The following is a 22871-nucleotide window of genomic DNA, read 5'->3' as shown; positions in this document are numbered from 1 at the left end:
TATTAATGATACAAAGAAGATATTTTGCACATGATATCAAAAAAGCAAAAATTGACAATTTCTAATGAATATTATAGGGTCTGTTATGTGAATTTCTTACTAGAGTTCCTATATACAAATTTATTGTCTTTTTGTACATAGTTGGATTTTCATTTTTGTCAATATTATCTTCCAGGGTTGTATAATATGAGAATATGTATATTACTGCATTGTAGGGAGTGATATACCTAGTAATGAGGATAGAAATGGAATTGCAAAGATAGAGGGAGTCCCAGAACAGGCTCAAGGAACAACTGGACCAGGTATATTATCAGGATTTGTAATATTTATCAATGTCTAACCATGAAAAATAAGGCTTGGACGACTCAGGGTTCATTCGATTCGGTTCGGTTTCAATTCAAAATGCGTAGATATAATTTATCATCTAACTATGAAGGTACTACAGTAATGATGAAAAACTGCCATTACATCCGTGAATTTTGTACAGTAAATGCTATTTTAACGAATTGCTTTATACTGTTGACATGGAAATGTACCGTACATTGTATGTAGGGTGATTTGACCATGCATCGGACACCCTTGGATTTTTCTCTTTGATCACACTTCAGTCACAGTCCAGATATAAATACAACTTGTTTTAAAAGTTACAGGATTTTCCCCTGTTTAATTTTTGGAGAAAAAATAGTGAACTTGTTAAAAACAAGATAAAAAATAACAAAATGTTCTGGTTTTAATGCGAAAATACAAAGGCTCGGACAAAAAAATTATTCAATTGCTGTTTATATTTGTTTTTATTTAAATCCTTGAATGTACAGTAAGGAATTTAGACTAGTGCTTCTGTTTAAAGGAATATTTATTATGAGGGGTTCTTTATCATGCCAGCACCTACAGGAACTTTGGAGGAAAAAGGCAGTATCCATGAAACTCGAATTATAAGTGGTCTGAGGAAAATGTTGACATCAATTTAATATTTTTTCAATTTTTATTTTACTATACATTTAAAGTAAATCACAAGGAATAGGCACCTAACATGTTCATTATTAGAAAACAAAACCCCATTGCATTGAAAACTGTCTGATGCATGGTTAATTTGTATCTGATCCATAGTGAAATCATGATGGAGCAATAATGACCTTGTCATTGATTGTTCAAATTTCTAAGACTTATTTTAAGAGATTCCAAGAGATCGGGGAGGGGGGGGGGGGGGGGCATAACGGGGCATAAATGTTTCACAAACATCTCTTGTTACAATAGTATTTACTGTTTGTACATATACACACTATGGAAAGTTCATCATTACTGTGCTTGCATGCTGGCTCAAATATATGACAACTACATTTTCCTTCATAGTAGGGATTGCAGATGTACGGAATGATGAGGATGGGGAAACTGCTGCAAAGACAGAAGTCCATGAACAAACTCAAGCAACATCTGGTAAAATATCATGAGATCTAAAATTGTTTGATATCAATCCTTTTATGCAATGATATTACATGTACATGTATGACAGGTTGACCTTATGTCTTTAATGCTGTTTTGAGAAAAATTCTCAAATCTGTAAACACGGAATATCTTAATTAGGGAGACATTCGTAGATCTTTAAAGTTTATCACTGAGTACTTTTCTTTGATGAAATATTAAGCTATTTACCAGTAAGGTAATGTTTGAGAAAATACCACTGGCTTATTTTTGTAGATGATGTCAGACTTGCTAAAATAGATAGAGGAAACAGCTCCAAAATAAATGAGGAGTCCATGACAAAAACGTGTAAGTTATATTGAAGTGGAAAAGCTGTTCACAATTAATTTTATACCATTAGGCCTCTGATAAAAATGTGTTTTTGATCAATAATTACAGCAAAAAAATGTAACTTGGGAAAAATAAATATCAGGTACCAGATACAGAAAATTCACTTTTAAAATTTGACTGACAAAAAAACCCTTCAAAAACAACTAGTACCCATATGTCAAAAGAAAGTTAAAAAAGAAGAAGACAGCTTTAACAAATGAAGCCATTGAAGTAGAGTCTAAATGGTTGCTGATCATAGATTGTGATATTAATGATACAAAGAAGATATTTTGCACATGATATCAAAAAAGCAAAAGTTGACAATTTCTAATGAATATTATAAGGTCTGTTATGTGAATTTCTTACTAGAGTTCCTATTTACAAATTTATTGTCTTTTTATACATAGTTGGATTTCATTTTTGTCAATGGAAGGGGATCTTCCAGGGTTGTATAATATGAAAAATATATATTACTGCATTGTAGGGAGTGATATACCTAGTAATGAGGATAGAGATGGAATTGCAAAGATAGAGGGAGTCCCAGAACAGACTCAAGGAACAACTGGATCAGGTACATTATCAGGATTTGTAAAATTTATCAATATCTAACCATGAAAAATAGGGCTTGGACGACTCGGGGTTTATTCGATTTGGTTCGGTTTCAATTCAAAATGTGTAGATATAAATTATCATCTAACTATGAAGGTACTACAGTAATGATGAAAAACTGCCATTACATCCTTGAATTTTGTACAGTAAATGCTATTTTAACGAATTGCTTTATACTGTTGACATGGAAATGTACATTGTATGTAGGGTGATTTGACCATGCAACGGACACCCTTGGATTTTTCTCTTTGACCACATTTCAGTCACAGTCCAGATATAAATACAACTTGTTTTAAAAGTTACAGGGTTTTCCCCTGTTTAATTTTTGGAGAAAAAATAGTGAACTTGTAAAAAACTAAATTAAAAATAACAAAATGTTCTGGTTTTAATGCGAAAATACAAAGGCTCGGACAAAAAAATTATTCAATTGCTGTTTATATTTGTTTTTATTTAAATCCTTGAATGTACAGTCAGGAATTTAGACTAGTGCTTCTGTTTAAAGGAATATTTATTATGAGGGGTTCTTTATCATGCTAGCACCTACAGGAACTTTGGAGGAAAACGGCAGTATCCATGAAACTCGAATTCTAAGTGGTCTGAGGAAAATGTTTATCAATTATTTTATCAACTTTTATTTTACTATACATTTAAAGTATATCACAAGGAATGGGCACCTAACATGTTCATTATTAAAAAAAAAACCCATTGCATTGAAAACTGTCTAATGCATGGTTAATTGGTGTCTGATCCATAGTGAAATCATGATGGAGCAATAATGACCTTGTCATTAATTGTTCAAATTTCTAAGACTTATTTTAAGAGATTCCAAGAGAATGGGGGGGGGGGGCATAAATGTTTCACAAACATCTCCTGTTACAATAGTATTTACTGTTTGTACATATACATACTATGGAAAGTTCATCATTACTGTGCTTGCATGCTGGCTCAAATATATGACAACTACATTTTCCTTCATGGTAGGGATTGCAGATATACAGATTGATGAGGATGAGAAAACTGCTGCAAAGACAGAAGTCAATGAACAAACTCAACCAACATCTGGTAGAATATCATGAGATCTAAAATTGTTTGATATCAATCCTTTTATGCAATGATACTACCTACATGTTATGTCTTTAATGCTGTTTTGAGAAAAATTCTCAAATCTGTAAACATGGAATATCTTAATTAGGGAGACATTCGTAGATCTTTAAAGTTCATCACTGAGTACTTTTCTTTGATAAAATATTAAGCTATTTACCAGTAAGGTAATGTTTGAGAAAATTCCAGTGGCTTATTTTTGTAGATGATGTCAGACTTGCTCAAATAGATAGAGGAAACAGCTCCAAAATAAATGAGGAGTCCATGACAAAAACATGTAAGTTATATTGAAGTGGAAAAGCTGTTCACAATTAATTTAATACCATTAGGCCTCTGATAAAAATGTGTTTTTGATCAATAATTACAGCAAAAAAATGTGAATTGGGAAAAATAAGTTCAGGTACCAGATACAGAAAATTCACTTTTAAAATTTGACTGACAAAAAAAAAACCCTTTAAAAACTACTAGTACCCATATGTCAAAAGAAAGTTTAAAAAAAAGAAGACAGCTTTAACAAATGAAGCCATTGAAGTAGAGTCTAAATGGTTGCTGATCATAGATTGGTATTTTAATGATACAAAAAAGATATTTTGCACAGGATATCAAAAAAGCAAAAATTGACAATTTCTAATGAATATTATAAGGTCTGTTATGTGAATTTCTTACTAGAGTTCCTATATACAAATTTATTGTCTTTGTATACATACTAGTTGGATTTTCATTTTTGTCAATGGAAGGGGATCTTCCAGGGTTGTATAATATGAAAAATATATATTACTGCATTGTAGGGAGTGATATACCTAGTAATGTGGATAGAGATGGAATTGCAAAGATAGAGGGAGTCCCAGAACATGCTCAAGGAACAACTGGACCAGGTACATTATCAGGATTTGTAATATTTATCAATGTCTAACCATGAAAAATAGGGCTTGGACGACTCGGGGTTCATTTGATTCGGTTCGGTTTCAATTCAAAATGTGTAGATATAATTTATCATCTAACTATGAAGGTACTACAGTAATGATGAAAAACTGCCATTACATCCTTGAATTTTGCACAGTAAATGCTATTTTAATGAATTGCTTTATACTGTTGACATGGAAATGTACATTGTATGTAGGGTGATTTGACCATGCATCGGACACCCTTTGATTTTTCTCTTTGATCACACTTCAGTCACAGTCCATATATAAATACAACTTGTTTTAAAAGTTACAGGTTTTTCCCCTGTTTAATTTTTGGAGAAAAAATAGTGAACTTGTTAAAAACAAGATTAAAAATAACAAAATTTTCTGATTTTAATGCGAAAATACAAAGGCTCGGACAAAAAAATTATTCAATTGCTGTTTAGATTTGTTTTTATTTAAATCCTTGAATTTACAGTCAGGAATTTAGACTAGTGCATCTGTTTAAAGGAATATTTATTATGAGGGGTTCTTTATCATGCCAGCACCTACAGGAACTTTGGAGGAAAGCGGCAGTATCCATGAAACTCGAATTTTAAGTGGTCTGAAAATGTTGGTATCAATTATTTTATCAACTTTTATTTTACTATACATTTAAAGTATATCACAAGGAATGGGCACCTAACATGTTCATTATAAAAAAAAAAAACCCAATTCATTGAAAATTGTCTGATGCATGGCTATTTTGTGTCTGATCCATAGTGTAATCATGATGGAACAATAATGACCTTGACAATTAATTGTTTAAATTTCTAAGACTTATTTTAATCAAATTTTGTTTCTAATCTTACTTCTTTCAAATTATTCTAGGTAGAGGGTGCATTTTCACTAATTCACAATTAATTTCACAACATTCAAATAATCTTTTTTTTTGGTAAAATCTTTGTAACAAAATTTTCAATTATGGCGTATGTTGCCTATATTGCTATATTTTTGACAATGTGACTGTCAAATTCTTATTAATGATAAAGTTCATTAGTTCTTATTCAGGGATATACAAAACAACAGTGCATGCACGTTTATTTGTATATTTTTAACCAAAGTTTTCCGATCCAATGTATTTGTCTGATGCATGGTTAACTCACCTTACAATATTCTGAGGAACAAGTGTGGTTTTTAGTTGACATTGTCTTCAGATCATCTTGTAAACTGTTTAATGTTGTGTAACTACTGTTTCCACAATAGAAACCTTTTTAATTTCATTTTTATGCCAAAAAAATCCAATATGAATGCTTTGTAACACAAATACCATAAAATTTAAACTAAAACCAAAAGTATTGGTGTTCAGTATTGCAAAATCAATTTTTATATATATCAACAGTACAGATTTGATTAAAGAGACTTGATATAAACCTTTGTATGTATTTTTTTTCTGTCCTCACAGTTTGTAATGATATACCTCAGAAGCAACAGGATGCACATATCAATGGCTTGACTTCAAGCAACAACACTAGGAACAGAAAAGAATCTGGTATGCCAAAAGAATATCAAAGAATATTTGTCTTAGATTTTAAGAAATAATAATGCATTTAAAATCAGAAGAATATCAAAGAATATTTGTCTTAGATTTTAAGAAATAATAATGCATTTAAAATCAGAAGAATATCAAAGAATAATTGTCTTAGATTTTAAGAAATAATAATGCATTTAAAACCAACATATTTAAAAAAATTGTCATTGTTTCAGTAGTGAATGCTAAACAAGCTGGTGAAGAGGTAGAGAAGGGAGGAGGAAACACCCCAAAGATGGAGGAAGACCTCAATGCAAGCACTGGTATGTTATGATGAAGGGTTATTGTTGCCCTTGGACCCTAACATGGATTTCTTTTAATCCATTTAATATAACCAATATAATGATACCAAGGACAATGCCTCCTGTTTCATAACTCGTACAAAGTCAGGGACACTTTCTAATTTTCATGAAGTTTACAGTATAATGGGATGTTTACTTTAATTTGTTAATATTATTGAAAGTAGGTGTTGAGGTTTTATAATTGTATGAATCATTCTTTTATAGCAGGGAATAACTATTGTATTTATAGAGTGTGAAGACAGTGATGATGTAAATATACAAAAGATAGATGGTGCCACAGAAAACAGTAAAGAAAGACAAGATGGAGTGAACACCTCAGATGGTGTGTTGTCAGGTTTACAAAGAATAGCTACACTGTTAATGAATAAAACCAATGGAGCCACGCCTAAAATGGCTGCTCCTAATGAACATTTGTGCAAAATTAAAAGAATATGCCTTGTACAATATTCTTTCATTAAGATTAAGAATGATTGTTGTGAACGGCAGAATGCATATAATTTCTGTCATTATTAATATAGTGAATGCTAAACAAGCTGGTGAAGAGGTAGAGAAGGGAGGAGGAATCACCCTGAAGATGGAGGAAGACCTCAAAACAAGGACTGGTATGTTATCATGACATGAGTGATATGGCCCTTGGATTTTTACGTGTTGATTTTCTTTAAATTCATTTGATATAATTAATATGATTTGCCCTTCTTTATAAGCTTGTTTTACTGTACGTATAAATTATAATAAAGATGCAGTTAACACTCCCGAGATGGTTATTACCACAGAAGACAGCAAAGAGGAAGGACAGAATGGAGGAAACATCCCAACTGGTAAGTTATTAAAGAATATATATATTTCTAAAATGCATTATTACCGGTGTGAGACTGGTTAGTCCAATGTGAGACAGCAGTGTGAGATACGATACATATCACGATACATTGCAACTAAATGAAAACATGAATAAGGGTTTAAAATTTATTCAATCTGTCGATGTATTACTGCATGTCCAAAGTTATTTTATTATATTTAAAATGAGCGTTATTATATTTAAAATGAGCGTTGCACAATTTACAAAGTACTTTAGTCTTGTATACACTATTTTTTCATAAACAAGTAATCCAAACATTTTCCACACTCCAAATTTAGCTTCATAACAGTTTTAACAACTTTACGAGGTTTTTCGCCATCATTGTACCTTCATCTGAGGCGCGCGGACTAAAAATAGCTGATATATGAAGCTCGGATATTTTTGGAAAATAAGAAAACTTTTGCTAAGGTATCGTTGTATTAATGGTAAATGTATCGATCCAAATATCGTCAAAATAAATACCGTGATGCACCGGTGCATCAGTGGGTTGTCCCATCACTAGAAATAATGCCAGAAAAATTCAATGACATTAAATACTCATGTGGGATGGTGAAATTCTACCTCAGGGTTAAAATTTACTGTTTAGGACTCGGCAGAATCTTATTATCTCGGTGGAATTTTTCTATTCCACACTCACTTAACAGCCAATGAATGAAATCAAAGGAGAGTAGTTGAAATGGCTGCTCCTAATGTTTAAAGATAAATCACTGTTGAAGCAAATCTTTTGTCACCTATATATAATTGATTTGTGATTGTGTTTGATTTTGTGATGATTTATTTTTGGTGATTCAAAAAGTAACATGTAACAAGTACAATTTCAAACTTATGTTGAAGATGTAATTTTCTTTATTAATGTTCTAAAAATAGAATTTCAAATGTTTTATTTTTCTTATATAACTAATTTTAGAAACTGAGTTACAGTGATATCCTTCTAACTTTAATTCCCTTGCTTGTATGGATAATATTAGTTTAATGGACTTTTTCGAGGGTGTTTAGATGTATTTTTAAAACGTGAAGAATGATTATTGTGAATGACGTTTGAATGTTTATAATTTCTGTCATTTTAGTGAATGCTAAACAAGCTGGTGAAGAGGTAGAGAAGGGAGGAGGAAACACCCCAAAGATGGAGGAAGACCTCAAAACAAGGACTGGTATGTTAGCATGATATGTGTGATGTGGCCCTTGGATATTTATAATGTACAAGTTGATTTTCTTTTAATCCATTCAATATAACCAATATAATGATACCAAGGACAATGCCTCCTGCTTTATAGCTCACACAAAGTCAGGTAACACTACTCTCACATATCTAATTTTCATGAAGTTTACAGTATAATGGGATGTTTACTACAATTTGTTAACATTATTGAAAGTAGGTGTTGTGTAGAAAGAATAATCTTACCGTAACTAGGCTTCGCTCAGGTCACAGTTAGAATTTGTCCCATATACTTGCAATGTAGCAGCCGCGAAGTAGATCAGCTTCGCGTTGATTTTAAGTCTGTTAAAAATAATCTGCAGAGGAAAACCACATTTTTATACATTACAAACCTTTTTGAACATGCATATGTAGTTTAGTCCACAAAATATCCATTTAATGAGTTGTACCAAGGCAGTTTTAAAAATACGCGTTTGAATTTGGCTGCCATTTTGTCAGAAATGGCACTCAGAATGTCTCGGATTTTATCGTTAACATGGCAACCATAAACAGTGAATTTTCAAACGTGATGATAAAAGTGGCAGCGATTTCATTGCAAAAACAGTTAATGTGGTAATATGGCATTATAAAGGAGCAACATTGTAGGTACTTGAGACCAATCATATGAAAATTTAGGCGAGATACAGCACAATATATTTTTTTATTTGCTACGAAGCGAGTATATTGAATGTATTCTATCGTTAGAAAGGGTCCGTAGGACATCTGTTATTTTAACGATAGAACATTCTATCTAGGTGTTGTGGTCTTATACTTGTATGATAAGAGAAAAAACTGAATCATTCTTTTATAGCAGGGAATAACTATTGTATTTATAGAGTGTGAAGACAGTGATGATGTAAATACACCAAAGGTGAATGGTGCCACAGAAAACAGTAAAGAAGAAAGACAAGATGAAATGAACTCTTCAGATGGTGTGTTGTCAGATTTACGAAGAATATATAGCTACACTGTTTATGAATGAAACCCATGGAGCACTGCCTAAATGGCTGCTCCTAATGAACATAGTTGATAAGTTTCATTTTGTGTAAAATTAAAAGAATTTGTCTTTAAGAATATTCTTTCATTAAGATTAAGAATGATTGTTGTGAACGACAGAATGCATATAATTTCTGTCATTATTAATATAGTGAATGCTAAACAAGCTGGTGAAGAGGTAGAGAAGGGAGGAGGAATCACCCTGAAGATGGAGGAAGACCTCAAAACAAGCACTGGTATGTTATCGTGACATGAGTGATGTGGCCCTTGGATATTTACATGTTGATTTTCTTTTAACTCATTTGATATAACCATTGCAATATCACCATTAAATGACATTAAATACTCATGCGGGATAGTGAAATTCTACCTCAGGGTTAAGATTAACTGTGTAGGACTCAGCAGAATCTTATTCTCTCGAGGGAATTTTTCTATTCCACACTCACTTAACAGCCAATGAATGAAACCAAAGGAGAGTAGTTAAAATGGCTGCTCCTAATGTTGAAAGTTAAATCACTGTAGAAGCAAATCTTTTGTCACCTTTATATAATTGTTTTGTGATTGTGTTTGATTTTGTGATGATTTATTTTCGGTGATTCTAAAAGTAAACTTGACATGTAACAAGTACAATTTCAAACTTCTGTTGAAGATGTAATTTTCTTTATTAATGTACTAAAGAAAATAAAATTTCAAATGTTTTTCTTTTCTTATTTAACTTATTTTAAGAATTGAGTTACAGTGATATCCTTCTGACTGTAACTCCCTTGCTTGTTTTATGGACTTTTTCGAGGATGTTTAGATGTCTTTCAGAAAACTTTATTAATTTAAAAGAAGGAAGATTGAAATCATCTTGAAATCATGAAAAATGATACAACTAGAAAATTTGTGTAATGTAGTGTAAGATTAGAGAAGGATTATGGAAAGTATATATTTTTTTAAATGTGAAGAATGATTATTGTGAATGGCATTTGAATAATTTCTGTTATTGTTACAGTAGTGAATGCTAAACAAACTGGTGAAGAGGTAGAGAGGAGAGGAGGAGACACCCAAAAGATGGAGGAAGACCTCAAAACAAGCACTGGTATGTTATTATGATATGTATGATGTGGCCCCGGCGTGGACATTTACACATGTATTTTTTTAATCAATTTAATATATTTTACCTGTACATTATAGGATTGTTGATTTTGCAAACATTAATATGTTAAAGGGTACCTGCAGCCCAGCCGATGTTAAACTTATGTCATAGAATTTATTTACCAGAATTTAATGCAGAAAAGTTATGCCACTTCAAAGTGGCTATATATACCTGCTGTTAGAATTCTATTCAAGTTACTTTCTTTCGAGCGCTATGGTCATCAATTTAACTCTTTAACTCCATACAGTTTAAATTGTTATACTGACAACGAATCATTATGAAATCTGAATAAACTTGAACATTTTGACAAAGGATGTAATAAAGTGTAAAATGAAATTCCATTATCGTATTTTGATAGAAAATGAGACGGACTTTATCATGCAGCCATCCTGAACTTTCGCTATGATCCTTTAATAATCCTTTTTATTAAAATGTACATGCTATTCTGATTGTTATTGGTTCGAAATCAATATTAATCAGGCATGTAGCATCGTTTTTTAAAGTGGAGGGGGGCGGCAGACTCATCAAAAATATCTTGACAAGGAAAAAAAAAAAATTTCCAAATTTCTGCTGATGCTATGTGCCTGTTAATGAATAATCGGGCGACAGTTGTAATTTTATGCTTTGTACCAGGAATAGACCCCGCATTACCTTTTACAAAACATTTATTATCAATATTATTCATAATGCCATGGAAAAAATCATCCGAAAAAATGACAATATTAACAAAATATGTATCTTACAACAAAAGTGCTTTGATTGATTGTCATTTTGCTATATATGCTGTGCATTTATATGCAAAATATGTTACACATTGGACTAAATTCATGAAGCAAACAATTTCCCGAATTCAGCATTTTTTTCGATAAAATACGTGTTTAAACTTAAACAACAGTACATTTAGTCATCCAGGTTAGATAAGGAAATAAAATAACAGAAAAAATGTTCATATATTGATAAAACAATGCAAGAAAACGAACAGTTTTCATATGATATTCTTGTTTCTCATATAGCGGCATTGACCCTGTGAAGTCACATTTCATCTTGCGCCAAATCAGTTTGATTAAAAAATCATTCAGGTGTGAAATCGGGTTTTCCCAAAATATCTCGAAAACTACTTATGGAATCGCAGTACAATTTTCAGGATGGTGTCTTTACACACAGATCTCCATAATATAAAAAATTGATCGGCACTGCAAGTACCCTTAAAGTAGATTTTGTTGTCGTATGGTATTTTAATTATATATATGAGTGATAGAATTAATCTTCTACAGTAGAGAATAACTGTTGTATTTATAGAATTTGATAATAAGGAAGCAGTCAACACTCCCGAGATGGAAAGTACCACAGAAGACAGCAAAGAGGAAGGACAGAATGGAGGAAACATCCCAACTGGTAAGTTATATAAATAAAAAAAATCAACTTTCAATAAATGGCTGTTCTTACTTAAAATCCTTTAGAAGGTTGTGGTTGACAATGATTTAATGAAGAAATAATTTTAATTAAATAATTCAACTTGCTTAGTGAATTTTATTGTTAAATTCCTGTTTTACAACTATTTTTGTTATCAATTTGTTTTCAAGAAAACTTCCAACAATATATCAGGTTCTACAGTTATTCAGTAACATTGACAATACTAGCCTTTTGAATTATTATCTGTTTTTGGAATATGAAAGCATTTATTATGTTATTTGAAAGGTGAAAGATTAAGTGTTCAATTGAACACTTAATCTTAATTAACTCTTTCTTCAAGAACTGTTTACAAATTTTAAAAAAGCCTATCATTTCTGGTTTAAGTTTTATTTGTCGTATGATTTTTGTTTATGTGAATATTATTAATGTAAAAGACAACCATTATGCCCAGTGCATCTTGTTGACAGTTTGTCGTACATATGAGGTACATCGCCTATGTCTTTATTGTAGACTATAACGGTGAATGTGATAGCGAACAGGATGCAGACAACTCGCCTTCTTGGTTGAAAGGAACAAAAATTTGGCAGTTCTTGTTTTTTGGATTTTTCCTGATACTGCTTTATATTAGCACTCAGATTACTTGTATCCCAAGTGCATGTGGAACTCCTGCTTCTAATCCTCATAAATACATGTATGCAGCTGACCCTCAAAGCACCCAGGTAGGTTTTTACTGCATGTGCTTTATCATAAGATTAGCTGGAATAATTTGTTACACATTAATTTTTAAAATCAATTGTGGGAATATATTTTTGCTTGATATTGTTCTTAGCTTACATAACAAGTGGTCTATATAAATTTTTTTTTAACCAGGTATGACATTATATTGACAGTTGACCCCAAAACTTTGACCAAGGCACACCTTTTGAATTTTTAGCTCACCTGAGCTGAAAGCTCAGGTGAACTTTTCTGATCACTTTAATTTTTGTCCGGCATCTGTTTGTCTGTCTGTCCATCCGTCTGTCTGTAAACTTTTCACATTTTCATCTTCTTCTCCAGAACCACTGGGCCAATTTCAACTAAACTTGGCACAAAGCATCATTGGGGAAAGGGGATACAAATTTTTTGAAATGAAGGCCATGCTCTCTTTCTAGGGAGATAATTAGGATTTATTAAAAATTTGTTGATATTTTTCAAAAATCTTCTTCTCAGAAACCATTTGGCTATAAAAGCTGAAACTTGTGTGGAAGCATTCTCAGATAGTGTAGATTCAAGTTTGTTCAAATCATTGTCCCCGGGGGTAAGGGGGGGCCACAATGGGGGGGGGGGGCTCAAAGTTTTACATAGAATATATAGAGTAAATCTTTAAAAATCTTCTTCTCAGGAACCAATCCGCAAGGAAAGCTGAAACTTGTGTGGAAGCTTCCTCGTGTAATGTAGATTTAAAGTTATGAAAATCATGACTCCCAGGGGTAGGATGGGGCCACAATGGGGGGGGGGGGGGGGGGTTGGGGGTTGTAGTTTTACATAGGAACATAAAGTGTAAATCTTTTAAAATTTGCTTCTCAAACACCATTTGGCTAGAAAAGCTGAAACTTGTGTGGAAGCATCCCCAAAGGGTGAGCAAATAATAACATAGGAATATAAATAGAAAAATTCAAAATATATATTTTGCTAAAAACCATTTGCCCATAAAAGCTGTATATTTATTGAAAGCAACCTCAGATAATGTAGATTTAAATTCTTTCAAATCAAATCTTGAGGAGTAGGGTTGGGCCACATTTTGATTCCAATTTGAAAAAGGAAAATATTTTAAATATTCACAAAAAATGACATGTTATGATATATGCTTTTACTTATATGCAAGCATTTTGACATATTGCTGATTCTTTCAAATTGTTTAGACTTTGGCCCCTGGACGATTCTTTGGCCTCACAAGGGATTCAGAGTTTGATTTAGGTTTATATCCTTTATATAAACAATTGTTTACGATCTTTTTGAGAACTGCAATGCTCAACAGGTGATATGACCATAAAATCAGAACTTGATTATAAACATAAGAATATCCAGGGTAAAAAAAATGAACTCTTACTTATACAGGATCTACATGTATTATACTACATTGCCAAGATAGTTTGAATTATGACTCTGTTAAGCTGATTTTATCATGCCTATTGTTGCTCAGGTGAGCAATGTGGCCCATGGGCCTCTTGTTACCTCTTCTGCATCAAATGCAGTTTACATTTTAATTTCCCTTTTTTTTTTATTATTGGGCCACTTTGAACCAAACCTAGCCCTTGGGCTTTTATGTTTGCTAAAATGAATGACCAGGCCACTTCCAATGATTAAGAGAAAAGGACAGATTGGTGGGGTGTTTTAAAAAAAATGATCTTGAGATTTAAAAAGATGGTAATAATACAACTTTTATGTAAGCTTCACCTAAAGAACCTGTTGTTTTTGGCAACAGCCAATTTGTGTAGTATAGTTTATTCTTTTAATCAGGAAATAAACAGCAAGTGAAAAAACTCACTGGGATATGAACTTGATTGGTCACATGATCAAATCCTGTGAAGCCGGAAAGATCAAATACTAACCAAGTTCATATCCTGGTAAACTTTTTAACATTACTGTTTATTACTTATATATACATTTGAAAAAGGCAAATCGTTCAGAAATGTTAAAATTACTGAAATTTTATGTTTACATTTATTCAAGCGATAAGCGTGTGCTATGATTATTGTGACGTCATTAAAAAGTTCATACAGAATTCAACATTTTCGCTCTCCTAAGGTTCATATAAGGAAACATATTTGCAAATGTAAATATAAGCTTCTTATTTATTTTCAGAAATATTTCAATTGTGACCACTTCAGCACTCTTTTCATCAATGCATCAAGAATATTTGATAGTAAAAGTAGCTGCTACTGTGAGTCTATGAAAAAGAAGTGCTTATCTGGGTTTGAACGATTTTGTCTGCCATTGGTAACAGAAAAACATTTCATAGCTGGCTGCATCAACATTACAGGCCTCCATTTGCTTGGTATATAATTTTGTTAATATCCTTTCAAGCTATGTATTGAAGAAGTTGTTAAAACATTTCTAAATAATTTATCTCAAGACATCAGTAATTAGGTTATGTTAAATGCAGATAATAAAAACGATTATGGAGTGCTGTTGATTTACTTTATGTAAACTAACATGGTTTTTGTAGGTATTACATTGCAGTCCTTTCATTATCCCCTCGCGCAACTTGTCATGAAGGGGATATAGCATCGCTGCTGTGTCTGTGTGTATGTGTGTGTGTAATGTATGTATGTGTGTCCTCTTAAGCCTTTTTAGCAAAATTCAAAGAAAACCGTCGCATGCATGTTTATCAAACTTCGTACACTTCATAAGCATGTTTAAAGGACAAACCCTATTCATTTTCAAGGAATTCTGTTATATATTTTTTGAAATATTGTTAAAATTACAACACAAGAAATTTTATGTACGACTTCTGGTTTGTGTAAGTAAACATTTCAAATCAACAACTTGATATTTTGTTGGATGTAAGCCCTGTTAAGGTAAGCAAACGTTTTTGAGAAATGGGGAGTTAAAAGGATGTCCAAGTGAAAAACTGAAGAAAGCAGGAGATTAAGTTCACCCTAATTTGATCGAAACAAGCAGCTGTCTGAGCCGAATTTCGGGCTATAACCAGAGACATAGATAACAGAGATTGGCAACTGATGGAAATCTGTGTTCCCATTTTAAACAAAATATTATATTTTCATGAGTTTATGTCAAATAAACAATATTAAAAGAGGAGTTTTAGGAGGCAGTTGGCTACCCGTCGTCCGAGACTATGCTGATGTTTAATAGCTGGCCGATATTTTTTCTATATATTAATCTTATTTTTCAAATTTTTGTTTCAAAAATGTCTAAAACCTATTCACATGTTTCATAAGTACAATATACTTTTGGTTTAAGATCATTATCTCAGTTTACTGATATGTAGTTCTCAAAGTAAGGTTGGACCCTTAACAGTTTTCAACAAGAAAATATGCTTATGGCAGAGTTGCCAATCTCTGTTATTTATGTCTCTGCTATATCTAACGAATAACAGAGAGAAGAACAAGTTCATAATTCAGAAGTGACTCTGACAAATATCATCAACATGATTAACCAGGAATTCATTTAATGTAAATCGCTGAAGATACGTTACTCTTTTTAAAATATTGGGGTTAAAATTATTAACTTATTAAACTATATAACTAAAGTTTAACAAGTTTTCGGTGAGTTTTCACTAGTAATGGGAGGAATTGTACAACTAGGTAAATGCACCCATCCCCCATGGATACACACAGAGCGTGATTTTTAACACGTTAAATATTTGGTCTCTTTAAATTACATGTTTATTTCTGAATAATGCATTTCCACACAGAATATTTTCATTTTGCGAGGGGATGCTTTGCGGTACCCTTGTTTATTCGTCCTTCGAGTATCGATTTTGTAAATGTTTGAAAAATTAATTCCTTTGATAATGTTCAGTGACCAAAGCCAGGTTAAGAAGGGTGTATTCAGGCAAAATTTCTAAGGAATTTATTGTGCAGAAATGTGATTAAATTTATAATTGTTAATAAAAAATATGCCTACATAATTAAAGTCTGCTGGTCAGCCCTCATCATTATAATATTGAATATATTGTAGGTATCTAGATTAATTTTTACATGGTTACAAATGGAATGCAAATTATAAATTTGTTTTCTACATTAAACTTTATGACCATCAAGTAACTTAACTCAATGATTCAATCGGCTTTAACAACATAATAATCAAAGGTTGCATACAAGGTTTATCTTTAAGTATTGTGCATTAAGGTTTTGTCTTAATTGTCATTTATTTCAACCATGACTGCGGTTATTTTAGCAGTGTATATGAGATACTTCATGCTTTAAAATGAATAAGAACCTTGGAGGTAAAAATGTTTAACTGAGAGTATAATTAGCATGAATGTCACACAAAAATCTTGAATTGACTTTCTTTCTTTTGCAGGGGAAAAATGTCTTCTAGTTACAATTGTTGACGAGCACAAGAAGTATCATGCTGAGTGCCATGATAAAAAGTGCCCCATTTGCACCAATGCAAATTCTTTGGAAGAGAGGTTGAAAAGTAAGTTTTATGTAAAGGAGTTCTATGTAAATTACCTTGTAGAGTTTTTAGGTCACCTGAGTAAGCTCAGGTGACCTATTCTATCTGTTTTTGTCCGTTGTCGTCCGTCATGCTTTAACAATTTTACATTTAACTTCTTCTTAAAAACTACAAGGCTAAAAGATACTATTTTTGGTGTGAGGCTTCTCTATGGTAAGAGGAATCTAAATTGTGAAATTCATGGCACTGCCACCCCCAGGGCACCACATGTGGGGCCAAATATACAAAAAAAAGCCAAATTTTCCAAAATCTTTTTCTCTTCTCCTATACATGTGAGGAAAAAACTGGTTGCATAGTTATGATGTCCATGAAGCCCTTTACCAAAATTGTGAAATTCATGGCACCTGGGTCAGGGGTTCTGGCTCCAGGGTGGGGCCAATATGGCCATATAGTAAAAATGTAAATCTTCTTCTCTACTCCCACATATATATATTTGTTAAAACTAAATGCGTGATTATGATGTACATGAGGCCCTCTACTAAAGTTGTGAAATTCATGACCCCTGGGTCAAGGGTTCAGGCTCTAGGATGGGGCCAATATGGCCATATAGCAAAAATGTATTAAATCTTAGAAAATCTTTTTGTCTACTCCCATATATATTTGTTAAAAACTAAATGCCTGGTTATAATGTCCATGAAGCCATCTACCAAATTTGTGAAATTCATGACCCCTTTGTTAGGGGTTCAGGCTCTAGGGTGGGGCCAAAATGGCCATATAGTAAAAATGTTTTAAATCTTAAAAAATCTTCTTCTCTACTCCCACACATGTGGGCAAAAAACTGAATACATGGTTATGATGTCCACTAACTCCTCTACCTAAATTGTGAAATTCATGGCCTCTGGGTCAGGGGTTCAGGACATGGGGGGGGGGGGATATGGCAATATAGTGTTAATGCATATAATGTTTAAAAATTTTCTTCTCAGTCTGTTCTCACACACCTGTTTTAAAAACTGTATTATAATTATTATTACCAGGAAGATGTCTTCTGAAATTTTAATCTTCATGTCCCCTGGAGTATGGGTTTTGACTCTAGGGCAGAGCAAAAATGGATGTATAGGTGTTAATGCATGTAATGTTAAAAAATTATCTTCTTTACTCCCACACACCTGAAAGGAAAACTGATTTTGTAGTCAGATCTTTAAGTTTTTTGCCCAAATTATAGGTTTCAAAGTTCTTTTTGAAAGATTTCAGGCAGGGAGGTGGTTGTCATTACAAATTTATAATTTTTCTACTCCAGAATGAAACCTAATTAATTAAATGCATATATGAGACTCCTCAACAAGTTTGTGTATGGGTTATATGCTACTCAGGTGACCGTTAAGGCCAATTGGCCTCTTGTTTTTTTATATTATGATTTTCAGAATGAATATTTTATAGGAATTGTTGTTAAGGTGAGCAATATATCGTATAAGTTCTTTTAGGTACTGTGGTTAAAGTGTCTATCACAATCCATGTTTTTATTATGATTATTATATTCCTGCTCCAAAGGAGAATGGGTATACTGTTTTACCCTTCTCTGTCTGTTACGTTATCTGTCTGTCGGTATCAAACATTTTTGTCGCATTTTTCTCAGCAACTATAAATTGCAGGTGCTTGAAATTTTAAAGCTTAATTTATATAGGCATGCCATATCGTGAGGTGTATTTTGTACTAACTGGACGTCAACTTCCTGTTTAATGACGACTTTGTTTATTTTTAGCCTAAATTTTCAAATAAATTATTGTCAAAGATTTTTCAGCAACTATTTTTTGCAGATGCTTGATTTAAAACACTTTTTTGTATAGACATGCCATATTGTGGGATATATTTTTGTACCAATTGGATTCAAACTTCCTGTTAAATGTCGACTTTGCTTATTTTGCATATTCACATCAGAGCAGGGGTATCACTATTGAGCATTGGCTCTCAGATATCTTGTATTTATTTATTGATTCTTTTCTGTTTTGCAGAAGAGTAAAATATTTGCTTATATTAAGTAATAGAAATAACCATTCTTTACTTACTAGTGTGCCTTTTCCAGAAGGAGACCTCTGGAGACAGCCATAGTAATGGTAAGAACCTCATATTTTTTTTAAATGCAGGAAATGAATTCAAAATATGTAATTTACACAGTCAGCTAATTTTTATTAAATGGCACAAACTAATGGGCAAAGTTTCTGTGTGTAATGTGTTTAGAGTGATAAGTGATCACAAAATGAGAAATAGATAATTGCCAGAAGGAGTAATTTTTATACTGCATTGATCTCCTTTTAAAGAATTAGAATTTTTAAATTAAAAGAAAAACATAGGAAAATACCCAAATTTAGTAGGTAAAATTTTTATATTTTTTTCTCTACTAAGCTATAGTTTATAACTAAACAAACCATATGTAGCTAAAAAAAAAACATATCATAAAATTTCATGAAGATCTGAAGGTTAATTTGTTGACCATCCAGCCTTCTATTGAACAAATTGCAATCAAATGTTCTGTGTAATTCTTCTTTTTAAAATCTACAAAAAATGACAGCTCTCTCATTTGAATATTACAGATATATTGCCTTCTTAAATTCTAAAATATTAAGAGTCATTGTTCATTAAGAATTAATTAATCTAAATAGAGGAAAAAGTACCTTTTTGTGAAAAATAGTTGTTTCAGATTATAATTTTTTTTTAATCTCCCCTGATCAGATGTATTCAAAACCAGAAAATGAGTCTATAAATAGATCATATAGAAAAGTAGATATGACACTGCTAGCTGGTCCCTAGTTAGCAATTTATCATGTGTTGTTTTTTCATTGTTCATCTTTTAAAGTTTTAAATAAAGGCAGAATAAAAATTATATGGATAAAAATGCTTTTTAATAATTCTTTTTAAAAGAATAATCATTGTTTATTTTAGAGTGCACCCCTAAAAAAGGCAGCGCAACAAGTTAGTATACAGATATCCTTATTCATGCAAATTGTGGCATGCATTGCTATGAAACTGATTTAAATCTAATTGTTAATCGCTAATCAGTATTTTCATTTGATGTAAATTATGCTTAAAAGTTGATGGAGTCCCAATTGCCTTCTATTGCAGGTGGACGTGTACAGCCAACTTATTGGATCCTCTGTCTTTGCATTGCTTTTGTACTGTTAATAGTACTTACCAGTGATTAAAGGAATGATGGGAACAGTGATTTTTTGAGCATCTAGAGCAAAAGACAATCCATCTAGTGCAATGTTGTGAAAAAGCATAATTGTAAAGCGCTTTAAACAAAGATATTCTATTTTAATTTGTTGAATTGTGGGGAAAAAAGCAATTAAGGACACTGGGTGGTCAACAAATTATCTATCTGATCTTCCTTAAATTTTAAGATATGATATCTTTTATAGCTATCAACAACTATTTAGTAAAAAAAGTATATATTAAACCTTTTAAATTAGGGCATTTATTTAATATTCTTATAGGGCTCTCCTTTTTAAAGGAGATCAATACAGTCTAAAAATGGCCAGGACCATGGAGCCCTCTTAAGGTAGTATGGGACATCTGTCAATATAAATGTGGAATGAATTACTGTAACGTCGAAATTTTTTAAATTTCACAATATTTACATTAAAATTTACATTAAAATTTTTTGGTAGAAATATTTTGAAATCCCCAGCAGGCTTCAAACTCATTAAGAACAGATTCGTAGTGAACCCTCTAACCCACTGCACCAGGCTGTTAGGTAGCAAAGTCGGAAAAGAAACTATCTATTGAATTACCCGTACACTTGATTTTATTGTTGATTTTGATAAATAGTACCGATAAGTCACAACATGGAGGTGTCCCATACTACCTTCAAAAGGAACCCGTGTTGCTTTTATTATTTATGCAATTTTTATGCCAGTTTGTTAAGTTTGTTTTTTATATAGGCAAAAAATTTAAAGTTGTTTTTGTTTAAATGGGATACTTTGCTGCATAGTTGATTTTATTTTCTTTACTTTATCTGTTGGGTTGTTATTGCTAAGCATTTATAAACGTTATTTGTTCCTATATATTCTGTCATGTTGTATGCTATTTTTGTGAATTTGTTTACCCTCTTTATATCCATGACTTACATATCAAGTGATTGATGTTTTTCTTCTGTAGATAATGTACTTTTAATAACTTTATTCTTTGTTTTCTACTTTTATAGAATTCAACGTTTCAAGAAAACGAGAATTTTTTTATTCTTTACAAAAATAATAAATTCATGCATATTTTATTTTGATTTTTCCCCAATTCTGTGTGGCATAGGCAAAAAAAAATATGTTAGCAAAGTATTTTGAAAAATAAAATCGTTAACAAATATATACTCATTTATTCTTATTCTGATAACTGAATCAAATATAGCTGAAAATAATTTTAATTATAGTATCTGCGAAGAATAAATATATAATGTAAATTACCGGTTAAAATAATGTTACTTGTTATTACTGCTTTATCAGAATGAACTCTAACTAACTGAATTTTTGTTGTTAAGTTCTATATAACTAATATATTGCTTAGAAATATTATTTCATAGTATCAAACTATAATGATTATGATATTGTTTCTGCAATATACCTGGTATTTATAAAATTTCCTTCTTAAAACACAAAATTGAGTTCATTTATACAGGACTTTAAAGGGGCATGGTCATGATTTTGATCAAATTTTATTTTTCTGTTTTAATTATTTACAATGCTTTATGTATGCATTTCAAGTGAGCAAATGAAATTTGGGTGGCCGTCGATGAGTTTTAAGCAAGATTCAGGGCTCACAATTCTTCGTCATGTAAACAAGGCTCGTGCCCTGTTTTTGTTTACATAGGTTCAATATACCAGTAAAATATCTTTTTCAAGATGATTTGTCCATATTCTTATTCTTTTGAAGCATTAATAAACAGTTCCTAACGATTAACACATCAATTTTAGGTCTAAAACTGGAATTTTCACTTCAAAATTCAAAATGTTAACAAAAGCTTTGTTTACATAGCGAGGAATTGTAAGCTCTGTAACTCACTTATAACTCAACAAATGACACTCAAATTTTGGTTGCCCATTAAAAAATCCTTATTGAAGCATTATTAACATTTTAATCGAAAAAATAATTTTTGACCAAAACGTGACCATGCCCCTTTAAAATTGAAATACCCGGTACATGCGGTATGTAGAAAGAAAATTCAAAACCGTTCATCGCTCCATTCTGTTTTTCATCAGATCAAATCGGGGAAAAAAAAAATAAGTAAAGGATGCGGATGACAAATTAAGATATATGATTTCATTAAAATCCACCCACTGGTTTTTGGACAAGAGGCTCGTGTACAATATTGGTTAACAGGATATAAAAAAGCCTTGTGAGTGGTTCAAAGAATGTCATTTAATTATTGCAATTATTCTGTCCAGTACATTATTAAACAGGTGTTCATATTTGCATGATGAGAATTGCAGATCTTAACAGTATTCGGGGTATAATAGGGATTGAGGAGTATCTTATTCATGTAAAAGAGTTGGGGTGCATGCAAATTGTCCATTCGATTTCAAAGATCAGCTACATGTACTTTCAAAAAGAGTTACATGTAATGCAATTTAATTATATGAATAATAGAGCCCTTGTCTTTACACCAGAATCCTTGACTCTGAAGTCGAGATTTTATAAATGTTTAGATCCGCGCTTTTTTTAAATACCATCCAAACTAAACAACCAGCTACATGTAGATGTCTTGAAGAAGGGGATGTTTTCAGAGTCAATGCAGTATCATGGTATGAACAAAGGAACCATATCCTGACATTAGACACCCTGACCAAAGGAACACAAAGGATTTCACTATTTGTGCAAATTCCTGTGGAA

At 31.9% G+C, this 22871-nt stretch overlaps 1 protein-coding gene across 1 annotated transcript in view; it reads left to right on the top strand.

The window, feature by feature from the left end:
• LOC128185449 (uncharacterized) overlaps positions 1-20607 on the top strand; it is a 38904-nt gene extending 18297 nt beyond the window's left edge. The window contains exons 12-34 of the mRNA XM_052855041.1: positions 216-302; positions 1354-1434; positions 1696-1767; positions 2273-2359; positions 3379-3459; positions 3704-3775; positions 4287-4373; positions 5848-5934; positions 6150-6236; positions 6505-6597; positions 6794-6877; positions 7013-7093; positions 8199-8282; positions 9163-9258; positions 9475-9558; positions 10317-10403; positions 11760-11855; positions 12384-12592; positions 14718-14910; positions 16902-17018; positions 19064-19108; positions 19935-19964; positions 20115-20607. Coding sequence (XP_052711001.1) covers positions 216-302; positions 1354-1434; positions 1696-1767; positions 2273-2359; positions 3379-3459; positions 3704-3775; positions 4287-4373; positions 5848-5934; positions 6150-6236; positions 6505-6597; positions 6794-6877; positions 7013-7093; positions 8199-8282; positions 9163-9258; positions 9475-9558; positions 10317-10403; positions 11760-11855; positions 12384-12592; positions 14718-14910; positions 16902-17018; positions 19064-19108; positions 19935-19964; positions 20115-20194 — 2120 coding nt within the window. The 3' untranslated portion in view covers positions 20195-20607. The remainder of the gene's footprint in view (positions 1-215; positions 303-1353; positions 1435-1695; positions 1768-2272; positions 2360-3378; positions 3460-3703; positions 3776-4286; positions 4374-5847; positions 5935-6149; positions 6237-6504; positions 6598-6793; positions 6878-7012; positions 7094-8198; positions 8283-9162; positions 9259-9474; positions 9559-10316; positions 10404-11759; positions 11856-12383; positions 12593-14717; positions 14911-16901; positions 17019-19063; positions 19109-19934; positions 19965-20114) is intronic.
• The last annotated feature ends 2264 nt before the right edge of the window (positions 20608-22871 follow it).

Source organism: Crassostrea angulata, chromosome 5, assembly GCF_025612915.1.
Source record: "Crassostrea angulata isolate pt1a10 chromosome 5, ASM2561291v2, whole genome shotgun sequence".
Classification (NCBI taxonomy): domain Eukaryota; kingdom Metazoa; phylum Mollusca; class Bivalvia; order Ostreida; family Ostreidae; genus Magallana; species Magallana angulata.
The sequence above is the reverse complement of the archived record's forward strand: the minus strand, read 5'-3'. Positions and strand labels throughout refer to the sequence as shown.